Source organism: Mastigoproctus giganteus, chromosome 1 (assembly GCF_048544385.1).
Source record: "Mastigoproctus giganteus isolate SK-2022 chromosome 1, ASM4854438v1, whole genome shotgun sequence".
Lineage (NCBI taxonomy): Eukaryota > Metazoa > Arthropoda > Arachnida > Uropygi > Thelyphonidae > Mastigoproctus > Mastigoproctus giganteus.
In genome coordinates this window covers 39,068,937-39,087,232 of record NC_143575.1, presented here as the reverse complement: position 1 = coordinate 39,087,232, position 18,296 = coordinate 39,068,937, and the positions used below count along the sequence as shown (strand labels likewise).

Genomic DNA, 18,296 nt, shown 5'->3' with positions numbered 1-18,296 from the left:
TTTACCATACATGAAGTGCATGTCTGCATACTCTTCGTTGCTGGAACCTCTTTCCATGTTGACTATCCTTTGACAAGTACTAGTATGCCTACTACGTCTCAGAGCATTGAAAGGGGAAAGGGAGAGAATGAACATAACCTAAACAAAACAAAACAAAACAAGTCAGTGGTGGAACCCAACTAGAAAGGTGCAATATCTCAAACGATTTGCTTAAGGACCCATGTTTACTAGGCTTTTTTTGCATATTGTAGTCTGTACAGTTCACCTTTTTTAAATTGTTGACCATCACTTTTGAAACACCCTGTATATTTTTTCCTCCTTCATAAAAAAGAATGATGTTTAAAGCATGTATGTGGTATTTCCCTACAGAAGCATTTTATTTAGTTAAGTATAAAACTTTTTATAAAATTTTATAGAACTTTTTATACTTAACTTAAAATTTTTAAATGTCAAATGGAATTTTTTTTGTTAAAAACAGTATTTTTGAACATTTTATTATTAAATTAAATTTTATTAGATTAACACTTTTTAATAAACTCAAATATCTAAGAATAATTTTTCTTACTTATACAAGGAAGATACAGGGGATAAATTGGCATCAATAAAGCATATTAACAGTATTAAATACCAGTATTCAGACATGACTTAAGTAAAGCAAGCATTCAAGAGTTCAATTAATATGAAAACTTTTTATGCGCGCTCTCTCTCTCTCTCTCTCTCTCTCTCTCTCTCTCTCTCTCTCTCTCTCTGGTCACAAATGGAGTTTGTGAACAAATGATAAAAAGTTCTTTCCATGTAGGGATCCATTTTGAGGTGACTGCCTGTTAATGGTTCAGAAGTATCTTTTTTGTTGATTCTATATGAAAACATTGGTATGAAAAACCTCATTTCATCAAAAAATCAATTTTTTCATGAAATCAAAAAAAAAAAACAGGGAAAAAATGCTGGCTCCCTATTCTTTATAATCCATGAGACAACAATAATAAAAGTGCTTATTTCTGTTAACAGTTATTGATGAAAGGTGTCTATATATTTTAAAAGTAGTTTAAAATGGCTCATCACTTGGAAAAGAGATGGAAACATGAAAGCATCAGTTCAGTCCATATCAAGGATTAGAATTTTGCATCTTCCTCCAGATTGTCATAAAGAAAAATATTGCTGCTAAAGCTCGCTTACTTAGGTTTAAATTCATAGTTTACTTATATATCAAATTTGTTAATGTATCTCACTGGTGCTACTGGAGTAAATTTATCATATCTCCAATTTATTTATATATATATATATATATATATATATATATATATATAGTAACGAATAATGGTACTAAGAAGCTAATTAATATAGGGGGAAGTGCCTGTACGAAAAAGATAATAATAATAATAGTAATATAGAAATATAGCTTATGGATCAGGGACACTGCATTAGCAAAACATACCCTACAGTCATAATGTGTATATATATATATATATATATATATATATATATATATATATATATATAATATTGTATGTAGAATGCATAAGTTAGATTTAATTGGTTTAAGTCTAATGAAGAAACTACCAAAATGAAATAACATTGCGGTGTCTTTCACAGTTTCAGTGTCATCATCAGAGGTCATCCACCGAAATTATGAAAAAGACAGCAATGTTCTTGCTTCTGTTTCTGACATGATCTGTATGCTGTAGTGCACGTGTAGTTACCACGTGCTGCGAAGGCAAATTTAGATATGAATTTTCCATTAACAAGTTTATAAAGGATGTGCCAATAAAAGTGGTTATAATACATAGTGCATACAGATCATGGACTGATAAACTACGTATTATAACCACTTTTATTGGCACATCCTTTATAAACTTATTAATGCAAAATTCATATCTAAATTTGCCTTCGCAGCATGTGGCAACTACACGTGCACTACAGCATACAGATCATGTCGGAAACAGAAGCAAGGTCTTTTTCATAATTTCGGTGGATGACCTCTGGTGATGACACCGCAATGTTATTTCATTGTGGTAGTTTCTTCATTAGACTTAAACCAATTAAATCTAACTTATGCATTCTACATACAATATTATATATATATATATATATATATATAATGCAAACCTTTTGAGGTTTGATCCTTTGGCACTTATGTAAAAACTGAGGAGGGTATGGAGATCATTGACTATTCAACACAGATTTCTTAAATTTTTAACAGAGAGACCCGGAAACAAGTTTTTCCTGAAGGGTATTGTGAGTTACAACCTGGTGAACCAAGTGGTTCTAGAGTGAAAAAGAGCTATAAAAAATGTGGGGATCAAAATGATCCCAATGAATCTGAATAACTTCTGTTTGGTAACAGGCTATTTTAATGTAAAAAAAACTTTATATAAATATTGTAGCAGTTCTTAAGCTATTAAAATGTCATTTTTATTAACCTAAATTTTTTTCTGCAGTGAAGATCAATTTCAAGAAAATATTGTCCAATGTGCATTTCACTTTCATTGAAAGTTTGGTATTTTTGGTGGGAGAACAATAAATAGAATGCTAATTAAAATACAATATAAAAAGATCCATGTGAAAAATGTTATTGGCCAATAAATGAAGAACAAAGATAATATCACACAAATATTTCAAATAAGATGAAAAAAATGTTTTATGACAATTAACTTGGAGTAAATCTAGATAAAAACTTAATTCCATACTATATAAGAATATATGGCAACCATATCTGGAGTTCATTTCCCAAAATAAAACTGCACTAAATGATTTTATATATCATACATGTCAACTGTGTAGTCATCACCCTTTTAAAACAAGAACATTTATAAACTGTCTTTTTTGTCATTTAATAATTTTAACAAGGGTTTCTAGTTCATACAATTAAAAGAGGATAACATCCTTATGAGAAATATATAAAAATATACATATATATACACAGTATATAAAAATAAATGAATACCCTATATGGGTTTCCCTTAGAAGATATCATTAACCTGTTTTTGATTTAAAGCTTTTTATACATAAACATTATTCTGACTATAATCATGAGAAAACAGAAACAATGTAAACAACAATTACAACTGCATAAATCTTAGCAGTCAAATTTCACAATGTAATGTCTCAGTTATCTGAAATGTAACAAAACTGCAAAATTTTTTATACTTCAAATTGCATTTCTAAAAAAAATGTATAAAACTTTTCTCAGAAACTAGGTTCATTTATATACATACTGTACATCTTTAAAAAAAAAGATGGAATTAAACCTAGAACATCAACTGATTTAAAATATCTCATACATTTTTACACACTACTGTTACACACTATTATTTTTACAACTGCTGATTTATGGGCTTCCTGACTGATTAATTTGGCTTCTTGGATTCTGATATCCTTTTTATGCATTCATCTTCCTAACATCAATATTTTCAGTAAGTATATGGACTTCAGCTCTGTATAAAAATCTACACAATATTTTGTATTTAACAATAAGTAAAATATCTTTATTTACAACTTAAGAGGGCAATTTTTGGAATTTATGAGAAATTATTTGGATGGCACTTCTAAACAAATGTCTTCTGCAGGTGTCTTCTGTTTAACAGCACTATATTTTGGACGTTTCTGCAACCAATCATAAAAATTAATTATTTTCCCCTAATTTTAAGTGGAGAAGAATGAAAATTGCCAATAAAACTATGCTTAATTTAAGGAGTTTTATCCATTTGCAAATAACATGGTCACCTATCGATAAAGGGCACAATTGTAACAGTACTGACCTCTTCAGTTCTAATGCTATGACTAGTTTGCTGCACTGCACTACAAATAAATATTACCATTCATTTGTAAAGTAGTGCCATTGCTGACCACTATTCTGATGGTTATTGCTATTGCATTGTAGATAGCCAGGCCTCTGATCAAGGTGTATATGTTCTTTCTTATAAGCAATCCACTATTTGCTAGCAAATGGGCAAACACTGCTGCAGTTAAGTAAATTGATTATTCAGCCTTTAAATGGGAAGTTAAATATAACAACTTTTTCTTTTTTACCTTTTTTTGCCAAAGTATAAATAATAATAAAATTCTTTTTAAATTTAAACTTTATAGATTTATGTTATGTGAGTATTCATTAGGTGGCTACTACATTTTCCAAAGTAACACAAAAGAAAAGAAATTTTTGGGATTCCACATGTCATATCTTGACTACTGCTGCGATTGTGCCAAAATTCTGTAATTAAATTCCTCATGATATGTACTTTACGAGCTGAATGGCCAATGTGAAAAATGTTGTAGATTATCCATAGTACAGTCAGTCCTCGTATAGCACGATAGTTGTGTTCCTAGAAACCCTCGTGCAATGCAAAATTGTGCAATATGAACAACAGGCCCTATGGGAAAAATAGGGTTAGGTGCAGACTACCCAAGACTGAACACACATTTGTAACCAAAACATTACCAAACACAATAAATAATCATAATAAAATACTTTTGTATTTTATTACGACTATTACGTAATAAAATATTGCTAATGCTTTTGCTTCTATTGTCAGCAAACTTGTTTTTTGTTTGATTTTCTATCCAAACAGATGACAGCCGTTCCATCTCTTCCAATTCTTTGTGTCTTAATCTAATGGATTTTAATTACACTTTGAGTTGTTCCTGCTATGAAAGTTGTTTTTATTTTCTCTGCATTCTTTGTAATTCTCGGCGTTGCCTCATTTAGGTCTGTAGCACGTGCAATATCACATGGTCTTTCATTTCGCTCAAAGCGTTTCACAATTTCATATTTTTTCTCTATCGACAGAAGCGGACTGGCCATAAGCCTTACCGGGGAAACCCTGGGTGGCCGGAGGCTTGTGTAATTTTGGCCATAAACCATAGTATGAGGCCACTATAAATTTTCCCGGGTAACAATTTTTGATCCAGTCCGCCTCTGTTTATAGATATTACTTTTCTTTTTCTCTCTGAATCTGCAGTGTCTTCACCAGGATGCTTCCTTTTCACACCTTTTATGTATTTTACTCATTTTTTGGGAATAAAGCAAAATTACAAAACGAGGCACACTTGACACACATAAAACAAAGCTGCGCGCATGTAGCAACTGAATAAACAACACCGTAAAGGCAGAGATACACTATTAACACCCCACATAAAGCACATTTCTAGGGGTTACTACCATAAAACAATAAAAACAATTTCCAGTTGCGTTTCTGCTAGTGGAATCTGTTATAAACTGGTAGTAAACTCAATCTAATTGCATTTGCGATAATACCGATAGCTGGAATTGTGTGGGGTTTTACGTTATTATGGTGAAATGTGTTTCCCCTTCACTGATATAAGAAACATAAATACATTTTCAGAATCTTCTCTTCATTCCTATCGTGTTGCATTCAGTTGGGGTGATTCTGCGTTCGACTGCCATTTCTTGTAAACACAAAGGCGAATCGTGCATAAGCGAATTCGGTTCGTGTTATATAAGATATCATTCCCCTATTTATAAATCGTGTATGATCGAATTCGTGTAATATAAACACATGTTATACGAGGACTGACTGTACTTTACATGTAAATGCATTAGACACATTAAGCAACTTTGGCCATACCGGACTGTGCAAATGCACTTGTGTACGTAAATCTCTATTTGGAACAGGGTTGAACAAAATATAGCCTCGTATGCCAAGGAACGCCCAAAGTAACATGAACCAAGCAGTACTTTGTTATGTCTGGCATCCATCAATTTCTAAGTTGGTAATTGTTGGAAAAAAAAAAAAAAAAAAAAACAGATCTGCTGTTTTTTTTGTATAAGTAAATTAGGTGAGACCACATTTGAAATATTATGTTCAGGTCTGAACACAACATTCCAAATGGAAAAAAAAAAAAGACAGTTTCTCAAGAGTTCAAAGATTGGGGCTCTTGTTTGGTGAGAATAACAAGTGGATGTTTGTATGAGCAAAGACTATGGGGTCACACAGTTTGGGAACTAGACATCTTGAGGGAGGGGATCTGACTGAGTTTTATGAAGCACTGGGGGCAGGGGGTAAATGTAAATAACTGTAGAATTTTCTAATTGAAATGGTGCAAGAGGGGGCATAAATACTAACTCTGGGGGGACTAATAGACTACACTTAAGAAAATTTGCATATCTGTCAACCACTAGAATGAGCTACTTGAGTTCCTGGGCACTTAAGGATGATATATAGTTGAGTCTGGCAAAATTTAAGGGAAAACCAGATTAGTAGCTTCTGGCAGTAGAAAGAGTATATGAGAGAAGATAATACACATAATAGGTTTTTCCCTATATTTGGCTAATGTAGCAAAAGCCTCATTTCCTTGCATCCTTTTGCCTATACTCAATAGGTAGCTAACAGGTAGCTAACAAACTAAATCAATATTTTGCATCTACATTCACACATGAGGAGTTATTCAGGAAGGGGAATGCCATAGATGGAGTAAACACTGGAAGTGAGCTAGATGATCTTGTAATAATTGAGAGTAAAGAGGAGGAGAAATTGTTGAAGATAAATTCAAGAAAGGCACCTGGGGTGGATGGGATCTATCCAGTTGTATTAAAGGAGGCAGCAAAGGAAGTAAGCAATCCTGTAGCCATAATTATGAGAGCTTCCTTGGACTCAGGGGAGGTACCCACAGACTGTAGATGTGCAAATGTAACCCCAATTCAGAAAGGAGGATCAAAGGCTGACACAAGTAATTATAGACCTGTGAGTTTAACTTCTGTTCCAGGAAAATTAATGGAAGCACTGGTTAAAGAAGCACTGCAGGATCATCTTGACAAGAATTCAGTTATAGCTCAGACACAGCATGGTTTTGTTAAGGGAAGGTCTTGCCTGACCAATTTGATTGGATACTATGATGTAATCACAAAAGAATTGGATGCAGGGAATAACTTTGATATTATATACTTGGATCTTAGAAAGGCTTTTGATACTGTTGCACAAGGAATACTGCTGCACAAATTGGAGCAGTGTGGCATTGGTGAAAATTGTTGCTATGGATAAAGGGATAGTTGAGTGGCAGAAGACAGAGAGTGGTAATTAATGGACGCTGCTCATTGTGGACTAATGTTATTAGTGGAGTCCCTCAGGGTTCAGTGTTGGGTCCATTGTTGTTTTCTGTATTTATAAATAATATTGATGATGGTATATCAAGCTTAATGTCCAAGTTTGCAGATGATACAAAGGTTGGCAGGGTTGTTAAGGACACTACTGACGCTATGCTGCTGCAACAGGATCTGGAAAGGTTGAGCAGATGGGCTGAGAGGTGGCAAATGAAGTTTAACGTCGACAAATGTAAAGTACTACATATGGGAAACAGCAACCCCAGAGCAACGTATCAACTCTGTGGTACTACACTGACAGTGGTAGAGAATGAAAAGGACCTGGGGGTAATTGTGCAGGCAGATATGAAGTTCTCTGAGTAGTGCAGACAGGCTGCAAGAGTAGCCCATGGTGTCTTATCAATGATATACAGGAATTTTTCTAGCAGGGATAAGGAGGTGATTATTCCCTTGTATAAGGCAATGGTCAGGCCGCACCTTGAGTACTGTATACAGGTTTGGAGGCCTCATTTCAAGAAGGATGTAGAGCTGCTGGAACGAGTACAGAGAAGGGCAACAAGGTTAGTGAACGGAATGAAAAGGTTGCTCTTACGAAGAAAGGCTTAAGTTTTGCAAATTACAGTGTCTGGAGACTAGGCACCGGCGAGGTGATCTGATAGAGGTGTACAAAGCCTTGAATGGTTTGAGCATGCTCAATGCTGATGGGATACTGCCTCTTGTTCAGAATAATCACCTGAGAGGGCATAAATTCAAATTGAGGAAAGACAGATGTAGGATAGATGTGCAGAAATTTGCCTTTAGCCAGCGGGTAGTTTGTTGGTGGAACAGACTTCCATCCCTTGTTGTGGAAGTTGATAGCCTAAATAAATTTAAGGCTCAGCTGGACAGGTATTTCGAACGAACGGAGGGGTGAAGTGAAAGGGGTTTTTTTTTTTTAGGCTGATGCTGCATAAGCTTGCTCTCTTGCATTATATGCCTCTACTAATGCTAATGATGTCTTAACTGGTTTATTGAGGATATTTCCTTGTCATGCCTCTTTTGAAATGAACTTTATTTTCATTTAATAAAAAAATAAATAGCTGGTAGTTTATAAAAAGCATACTAATTCAGTGAAAGCTTGCAACTGCACATTGTGTTATTTAATAAGTGAAATTATAAAAGTTCATTGTTTTTTTAATAAGTCAATTATTTCAAAACTTTGCCAGACATTGTAAATTCCCATTATGTTTCTTCAGAAAAAAAATGTCCTTAGAAATTTATTTAAGGATAGAAGCCTGTATTCTTAAAAAAAATTAATTAAAAATTAGCCAAAGAACAATTAACTTTGCAGCTTCACTCTTCATTTCAGATTGTTAAAAACAATCTGAAATGAAGAGTTGACAATCTTTCAAGGTTGACTTGGTGCTAGTGGTAACTTTTGAAATCAGGACATCTATATGTAAGGAGGAAAATATTGAGGAAGAAGGGGAGGAAATACTGGTTCCATACAAAATGCACTAGGAATTGTGAAATTAACTGGAAACTTCCCTCGACATCAGTATGGTTTTTACTATGATATAAACAGAAGGGCAATTTGTATGCTAAAGTTATTATCAGAATGAAGAGAAAATATATTTATCAAAATATGAATTAATTTATGCATAAATTTTTTTTTACTCTACTAGTAAACAGCTTTCTTTACTAGGAGTTAATTTAGTTTAATTTTCTTGCTAATATTAAAGCTGCTAATGTTGTTCCTTTCAAATCAGTTAATTTCCTGATATAATTTATTTTATTTTGGTTATTTATATTTTATAGTTTACAGATAAATTATTGAATAATGTATTGTTTTTTTTTTTTTTTTTTTTGTTTTTCCCAGGGTCTTAAAGGAACAGGAATGAAGTGGATTATGGATCCCACAGTTTGAGTAATATTCTTTATTCTTTCTTTAATTTTTGCTTTCTTATTCATGTTATTTCCACTTCTCACACTGTTAGATTATAGGAGGGCTGCAAAGCATTCTTTCCCTTTTTTTTTCCATCTCAACCCCCTCCCCTCTAGAATGTATACTCCTCCCAAGCTGGCTTTGTTGTACTTTAGAACCTTTTATGAGCAAGGAGTCATTCAAAATTCAAACCTGTTCACTTTTTAACACCACCCTACTTTTCAATCTGTTATAAACACAACTGTGAACAATCCATTTTTTATACTGAAAATATATATTTTTAAATATTTTTTTAAAAATAAAAGTTTGGGCATGACAATTTGTTACTAGAGGAATTAGTATGTGTTGCTAAGGCTTGCGCTACTGAGAATAGTGGATTGCAGCACTTGGGAAAAAAAGCAACTGTGTTCTTTGTTATTAGTCTTTAAATATTTATTTAAAGCTGGCACACTGTCAGAACCGGACAGAAAGACCATACTAATTTTAAATTCATAGTTTTAATGACTGCATTAGATTTAATGAAATAGTGCTATTTTATTTCTTTATGGCCAGACTTCTTTAACAAAACAATTAATGATGCAGATTGAAAGGAATTGCAGATTAATGGTCACTACTACACTAGGGGAATAGACACATTCATTGGAGGTTAATATAAATTTAAACTTAAGTTAGTATGTTTTATTTGAAATTGGAAATTCAACACTGAGTTTAGAAATGGTTTTGCTTACTACAACATAAATGCAAGTGCTGTCAGATAGTTGGTCATTAGGATTCTTTCATTCAAATGCCAGACTTTCCACAACAGCTTTTGGAAAGTGGCGTAAATTTCCATAATTTATTTATTCTCAGTGGATACTACCACCCAGATGGCACCATTTCGAAGCTGTTGGCCTATCATCAGTGGATGGGCAGGTACCCTGGTAATGCAACATGGCATCACAGTTGCGAAGTGTGATGGCATGTTGCATTACCGCAGAACACTTTGCAACTGTGGTGGCATGTTGCATTATCAGGGTACCTGCCCACCCACCGATGATAGGCCAACAGCTTTGAAATGGTGCCATCTGGGTGGTGGTATCCACCAAGAATAAATAACAGTAGCCTTCTCTACTAGAGCAGCATTACTTTTTCAAAGTAGTGCAATACCTGGTATCATGTTGTGAAGGCAGCCACAATATAAGATACAATTAAAATGATGCCTTTTACACTACATATGTAGTTTAAATTTATGGGTAAACTATGGTGTATCTACACCGATATTATATAAATAATTTAGTTAATAATCACCTGAATAATTATTTGGTGTTCCTTATGTATATTAATGGGGTTCAGACAGAGGATTTTAGTTAATCATGCCACATATGCAACATATGACTAGGATTATCCGCAGCAGAATTGAGCTTATTTAACATCTCCAACCCCTCTCCCAAATTGCTTCCCTCAAGTGATACCATAGCACCTATGAAAGTAATAATCACCAATCACTGTTTGGATACAGGATGTCTGTCTATTGTTACAGAATGATGCCTTTAATTTGAGAAAAGGAGCAGCATACCATCAGAAATCATAACATACCCACATAGCTCATGATCACCCATGTTCAGTTCAACAGAAACAAATATAGTATTCTCTGTCTAAAAACACATTCAGATTCTCAGGCAGTTCACACAATGTGAACCTTCTGTATTCCTTCGAAAACTATTCCACTTGGTCAGCTACACCTTAAAATGTTTCCATCACCTTAATATTAAGGTTATGTCTCCATAACCTTAATGCCTCCAGTCCATAAACTCTGTACAAGCAAGCTTATAGACTTCTGAAAAATTGCTTCTGGCAACTTTTCCTAACTTCAAATGAAATTCACTTTTAAATCTTTGCCTTAAGTTTAGCATAAAAAGAATTGTTTACAGCTGCCTTATTGAAATGTACTTTACTTTCTACACAACTGCAAACACACACTAGGTTTAAAAGCAGCCTCTTTGATATTAAGTGCCCCTACTGCTGGACACTGTATGCTTGCTGCTCCACTGTGGCCTCTTATAAGAACTAATGTATGTAATGAAGTTTTGGTGTAAGAAGGCTCCACACCGGCTAATATTCACCAAAATGATATGCTGTCAAAAACAAAGGTGTACAAGAGGAGTACTGCATTCACAGACATGAAACAACAAAGTGTCCCACATGTGGTGTGACCACAAACAGCAGTCATGACCATAAGCAGGGATAAGGAGGTGATTAACCCCTTGTATAAAGCCATGGTTAGGCCCCATCATGAGCACTTTTTACAGATATGGAGGCCTCATTTTAGGAGGGATGTATATCTGCTGGAACAGGTGCAGAGAAGGGAACAAAAGAGCGCTCTTACCTAGAAAGGCTTCAGTTCTTAAAACTACAGCATCTGGAGACTAGGCACTTGCAGGAGCTCTAAATGAGGTGTTTAAGGCCTTGAATGGATTGAGTAAGCTAAATGTTAATGGCATTCTTCTTCTTGCTGAGACTGCGCACATGATGAGGGAGCATAAATTCAAGTTAAGGAAGGATGGTTGTAGAATAGATGTGTGCCTTCAGCCAGCGAGTGGTTGGTTGTTGGAACAGGGCTTCTGTCTGTTGTTGTGGAAGTGAATGATTTGAAAAAAATTCATGAAAGAACTAGACAAATTCTTGGAGGGTATGGATAGGTGAAGGTTTTTTTTTTTGGCTGATGCTATATAAGCTTGCTTTCTTGCATCATTTGCCACTACTATACTACTATTATTAACAAAAGTTGAAAAGCTTGCACTGCACAGCCCACACATTTCTGTGTGCAAAATTTCACAGGTGAACATCAGTAGTGTAGAGACAGTCATTCTTAATCACCTTTAATTTTGAGGCAATTCCAGCAGCAAAGTATTCTTCAGACCACTGAAAAATGCTTTGCTGCAAGAATACTAGCACACCACTTTAATGGGTTTGCAAAATTCTTGTGGGTTTACACATTATCATTGAATGTTTAAACAAAAGTGGACATTTTTATCAACTGAACTTTAACAAAACTGAGTTAGTAAATAAAAAATTTTTGTAGTGTGAAGGTAATACTTACGTGTGTTTTGAAAAAACGGATGGCATACACAATACCAGAGGTGACAGTAGCACCTCCAATAATAAGTAATATGGCTGCTCCTATCATGGCATACTGAGACAGTTCTTTTGTCACAAATATCAGTTTCTTTTCTGTATCCACATTAATTGATGCTGACTGTAAATACATTTATTCAAAAATAAATTATACATCACAGTTCAATGCAAACAAAAAATACAGTGAAGTCTCAATTAAATGTACATACATTTATTGAATATTTCTTTCTGATCTTAACCAAAACCCAATATAAACAATAGTATTATTTTCCCATATTTAGTGAACCTTCCAGAACTGTCATCTCAATTTATTCTGACTTTTGTTGAAAAACCACTGATGCTCATGTTCTATTTCTTCTGTAAATCATTACAAACAACCATAACCTTCAGAGTTTTGTCACATTCTAAACTTGCACCAAAACAGCACCACCTGTAGCAAAACAGTTATTTATTTTTATGTAAACTCCAAACACGAGAGGTATTAGAACCTATAGTACTTAGTACCGTGCTTGGGTTGGAGGTTGAGAAAACGAAAGAAGATATTTGTCGACATTGGACTTGAACTTCTGTAGACTGTAATTTTCAATCTCTTGTTAATTATGGCTATAAAAAGCAGGAAAGTGGCAATCACAGAGAAAGTTAAAATTTTCCATGAAGTGAAAAAAATCCAAACATCCCTGCATACAGATGGTGCAAAAATTTGACTTTTTGCTATCTGTATGTTGTATAATGAAAAACAATCAAAGCAGAGGCAAATAGAATGAACAAAAAAAAAAGTTTCTCCGCGTGAACTGGAGAATGTATTAGAGTAGTTTGAAGGAATGAATTTTACAAACTTGCCAATCACTTAAACAGTAAACTGAGAGAAGGCTACTGGAATTGCCTGAAATTAGGGATCTATGAATTTAAAACTTCCAATTAATAGTTGGACAGATTTAAGATCATAGGCTTTCATAAAATCATTATTTTTTTTGTAGAGGAAACAACTTCTTTAACTACTTGTGTAGTTAAAGAAGTTAAAGCATCGACTGAATGAACTTTAGAAATTTCTCCCGGTCATCAACAAAATTGAATTCTGAATTCTTCAAACAAGAGGCAGATGGTGAGGTATCAATGCTAGGCTGCCATTGAAAATTACCGTTATATAAAAACGTGGTATTTATATAACACTGTTTTGCAGTTCTCTAACACGATTAGAAAATTGCGGCAAACCTCACATAACCTGATATTTTTGAGCTTTTGTGCAGGGAAATCCTACTATTATGCTGGATGTAATTTTTCATTATTTCAGTTCATTTTTGTGAATCCTCGCTGTTGATTTGCTAATTGTTATGCAAAAAAAAAAATATTCGGAAAACCATGTGCTAGATTCTATGCTGTTGAACTTGTGGAAAAATCTAGATTTCAAAGTTTTATTACTATTGGATAATGCACCAGGCCATCCAAAAAAATTTACGTCATCCAAACATTGAAGTAATGTTCCTACCACCTAATACATATTCTTTAATTGAGCCATTAGATCAAGGCACTATATCTACCTTTAAAACTCATTACATCAGAAAATCACCACAATGGATTTCGGAAAAAATTAATTCCAAATCTATTGAAGTGATGGAAACATTTTTCAATTATGGATTGTATCGGCTTTATCATAGCTTTATTGCTCAAAGAAGTAAAACCATCAACATTTTTCCAACACTCATTTAATGTGAGGAGTGCTGGAAAAAAAGTATGGCCAGAGTTGGTTCATTCAGAAAATGTGGTAGAACCGGCAGAAAACAGAATCTGTGCACTGGTAGAACTTGCTAAGTCGGTAGGAGGGAAAGGCTTTGATGATATGACTACCGAAGCCTTCCTGCGTAGCACAGTTGGTAGAAAGCCCCCCCCCCCCCCCCACACACACACTAGGTGGAAATGACCTGTTTGAATCCCATCGATGATGGGAGGAATTTATGGGTCTTTTTCATAACATGGCTGATAGTCTCTCTGGAGAGGGTAGCATGGTTTTTTTCTCCCGGAAACTGGATGAAAAATTTTATTTTTCGTCCAGCTAAACAGAAAATCGACCTCAGAACACACGTAATTTATAGACAATATACACAGAGAAACATGGCCTTAGTCACCAATGCTCCTAAAATAAAAAAGATACAATTACTGAAGATGTTCCAGAATTACTGGCAGAAAAAAAAAAAAAAAAAAAATGCTGGCAATGCAGATTTGGTGGAAATGGCATTGGAGGTAAACCAAATCAATTCAGAGGATGATAGCGCAGATGAAAATTCCGAACTTCCAAATTTTACACTAAAAAGCATACGGGAAGGCATAAAGTTAGACAAACAATTTGAATCTGATTTTATTTTAATGCAGATTCTTCGACTGAAAGGAGCCCAAAGTTCAAAAGGGAGCTTCAAAACTGCTTAGTTCCATACAATGGAGTTTACAAAGATCAATCAAGCAAAAGCAGACAAACCCAGATTACTGATTTTTTAAAGAGAGAGCAGAAGATACACGAAATCTAGAATGGTGTATTTTTGTTATCTTTTGGAACGTAACCCCCTTTTTGTACTGGTTCTTAGGCCCATATAACACTGTTTCGCACTTCACAAGATTTTATAGGAGCCTAATTACCGTGTTATATGAATGTTACTTGTAGTTGAGAAAATTATTCAGAACATGACACAGGAACTACTAGCAGTTCTAAATGCCTACCAGGAATACTTTCAGAAGTTTCAGAATCTGTGTATACGGTGCCAAAGAAGCTACTTCAAAGGAGGTCTATCTGAATTCCTCTTAAACATAATTTCCAAAATATTAGTTCAGTTCCTGAGCTTTTTATCACACCTCTTATACAATAAGCTGTAAAAGAAGATGATCTCTTGTAATTTTGCACAGCTCCCATTTAGTGAAAACTCGGTTTAACGTAAAAAAAAAAAAAAAAAAAAAATTTCCCCAGAGATTAATTAGATTTTACTGTACAGGTAGTTACTGCTTTACGAGTTCCCGGATTTATTTTTTTTCCAAGTATCAATTATCAACAAAATCAAAAATATGAACATTAATTGCAAAAAATAGATGTTAAACATTCATAATTACCACATTTCAAACCACGCACTTAGCTAAACAATACAGCGCACCCTGCTTTACAATATTAATCTGTTCCAGAGACACCATCATGTCATGAAAATATCGTAATGTGAACCCAATAACACATTGTTTTTTGGTAATTCATTCCAAGACTTCAGAAGTTGAAATTTTCACAATATAACTAAGCTATTTATCTCTCTAAAAGGTCATTTTAGAATGTAAATCATATTAGTTACCAATTCAAATCATTAAAATGTACTGCACTTTATCGTTATCATATGTTCTGTTATAAGAATCAATTTTGAACGCCTTTGTGATATTTTTCTAAAGCACATTTCTGGAGGTCATGACTATAATAAACACAATTTGCACTTTCCAGTTTATTGGGCTTTTCTGTTAGTGCAAGCAATTATAAACAGGTAGCAAACTCGATGTTATTGCATTTGCGAAATACCAATAGCTGGAATTCTGTGGTTTTTTAAATTATGGTGAAATGCGTTTCCCCTTTACTGAAATCTTCAATCATATAAAAAACAAAAATTTTCAGAATCTTCTCTTTATTCCTTTTTTTTTTTCTTTTTTTCTCTTTTAGTTTTGTAAACTTGTTATTCCATGCAAATCATGTTAGTTTCAATTTGTGCGTACTGTTAAAAAAATGCTAATGCATGCTATCGTGAAATTTATAAAAAAAAAAGAGAAAATTATCTTGGAAACAAACACCTCTATAAGCATTTCTGAAGAAGACTACTCCTTGTTCAACAAACCAACGAGTGCCGAGCCAATAATGAGTGAATGCCGAGTGTGCATTTAGTTGATGATGAAGAATAAACATTCTTCATAAATAATTTCTTTATTATTATAAATTGCTTGATTTTACAGGCTACATTTTCAATTCTTTGGATAAATCAATCATTGTTTAAACAAACTAATTTCATTGTTGAGAACTTAACTCCTGTTTTTAACATTATGTCTATGAGAAATAAAAATCCACTTTATGAGCACGTGCTAGGAATGAATTAACTCGGAAAGTAGGGAACTACCTGTATTTATAAAGCATAAATAATATTTGAAAAATTTTCAAACTATTTAAGGAGAGTGGGACATGCAAATATTCTTTTTGTTTCTCTATTAATATCCCCAAAATTAGCAAGCCACAAAAACAAATAAATAATAAAGAAATAGCACATTTAATTTTATAGTTTAAAAATAACAGAAATCAGAGGAAAGAACTATAGAGATAAGTGGCTTTGCACATAATTTGCTATGTGATATGACACATCAACACACGGGTGTTTGCAATGCTGCAATTAAAGTCCCATTGTAATTTTGTTTTTTTTTTTTTACTAATAGTCAGCTGAGTTTTGAGAATATTTCATGCAGAGAGTTGGTTTACAAGTTGTACAGTAAACTGTATAATTTGTAATTCAGAAAAACTTACAAGTTCAAGGGATTAGTTTATGTAATATACTTTTCTCAAAGTAATTAGGCTCTCAGTGATTTCCATTAAAGGTTACATAAGCATCTATAGTTAAACTATTCTCAGCATTTTGTGACAGGTTATTAGCATTTTCACAAAGAGTAAATTTGAATTTTTTTTTTTTTTTTTTTTTTAAATAAAGAAGCAGTATATACTGAATATAAACTGGAAAATCTATTCTCCTCTTAGGTTTTATGCAATATAATTATTTACAATCATCCTAATCATATGTTTGGTTTATACACTAATTTTCCCCATCACTTCATGACTGGCTGACACTACTATTTTTACTACATATACATTCTGTAAAAGGCATTACATGGAAATTAATAAATTTAAAAAGATATTTGAAATATCTTTTTGAAATAGATTGATTACTACCCAGTAGTGGGAAAAGAGGATTACTTACATGAAGACACATTCAATTAACAAAATAAAATTACGCTTGATGTCAAATTATCAGATCCCCTGTGGAATTCTGTTCTTAAGACAAGTTGCTATATTATAGATGTGACTGCAATCTTCTTAGATAGGTTGCAAACTGAAACAGAGACAGCCTCAGTATACAACCTAAGAAGAGTAAATTTTTCATGGCAGTACACAGGCTTGAGTCCCCAACCTCTTTATTTGCGGCTATGCATGCTAATCATTGGACTGTGGCAGCCCAATTAAATACAGTCTGAAAATAGCAGAAATCACAGGTAAAAACTGCGAGAGCAGGAGCATATACTAATAACTCGGGAAAGGGTATTTAATACAGTTTACAAATGAAACGAGATTTATTAATATTTAAGAAAATTTATATAAAGTTGAATATAAGTTAAAGTATAATTAAAAACAATTTAAGAATTGGTCAAACCTGTTTTTCAACCTTCTGCAACAGTTCTATGATCCCCCCCCCACCAAATGATCATAGAAAACTTGTTACTTCTGCATTGTGATTATTTCTGTGTTTTATGATCCTTCAGGTATCATTTGAAATATCATCTCTTCTGGGAAGCATAACTCACTGTTTTAAAATTACTAAATTAAACTAATAAACAAAATAACACTATCAAGGGAATAAGTGCCATGATTATAATGCACAGTCAATTAAAACAATATAAAAAAAATGACACTGCACAACCTGTCCTAAGTGGTAAGAATTTTATGGCACATTCATGGTAATGAATTCTTAATCACCGTTTTAAATAAATGCAGCTATCTAATCATGAAACAGAAATTTAGAGTTGCATTATCTTTTTATACGAGACATGGAAGCAAGGCCTAGTAGGTCACCCATTCTTAATGCTAAACCCTGTTAACACCCTTTATAATAAGTAATAACTTGAGAACTCTTTGGACTTTCAAGGTTGTCATTATTTAGAGTAAGATGTATTTTACCAAGATTATCCTACTTTATTTTGAAATACAAAGTTAACTGTTTTTAATTTTACAACATGCCACTATATTGCAAGACTTTAAAATTTCATCATGTGGGCTCTGGTTCACTGATCATGGTGGCATTCATACCAATACTTTACCATCTGTGTGTTCATACCAATAGACTTCATAACTCTAGTTCTTTGCTTAAAAAATTATCAAATTGCCTCCTTGTCTGGTGTCCTGCACTTGCACAGTTTAGTAACATACTTTGAATTGCT

The 18,296-nt window shown here is 33.6% G+C and overlaps 1 protein-coding gene across 1 annotated transcript in view; it reads right to left on the bottom strand.

The window, feature by feature from the left end:
* Positions 1 to 3,503: 3,503 nt before the first annotated feature.
* Positions 3,504 to 18,296, bottom strand: part of LOC150090719 (scavenger receptor class B member 1-like) — a 93,134-nt gene continuing 78,341 nt past the window's right edge. Inside the window, exons 12-13 of the mRNA XM_090379646.1 lie at positions 12,058 to 12,213; positions 3,504 to 3,603 (exon numbers count right to left, since the gene is read on the bottom strand). Coding sequence (XP_090235772.1) covers positions 3,529 to 3,603; positions 12,058 to 12,213 — 231 coding nt within the window. The 3' untranslated portion in view covers positions 3,504 to 3,528. The remainder of the gene's footprint in view (positions 3,604 to 12,057; positions 12,214 to 18,296) is intronic.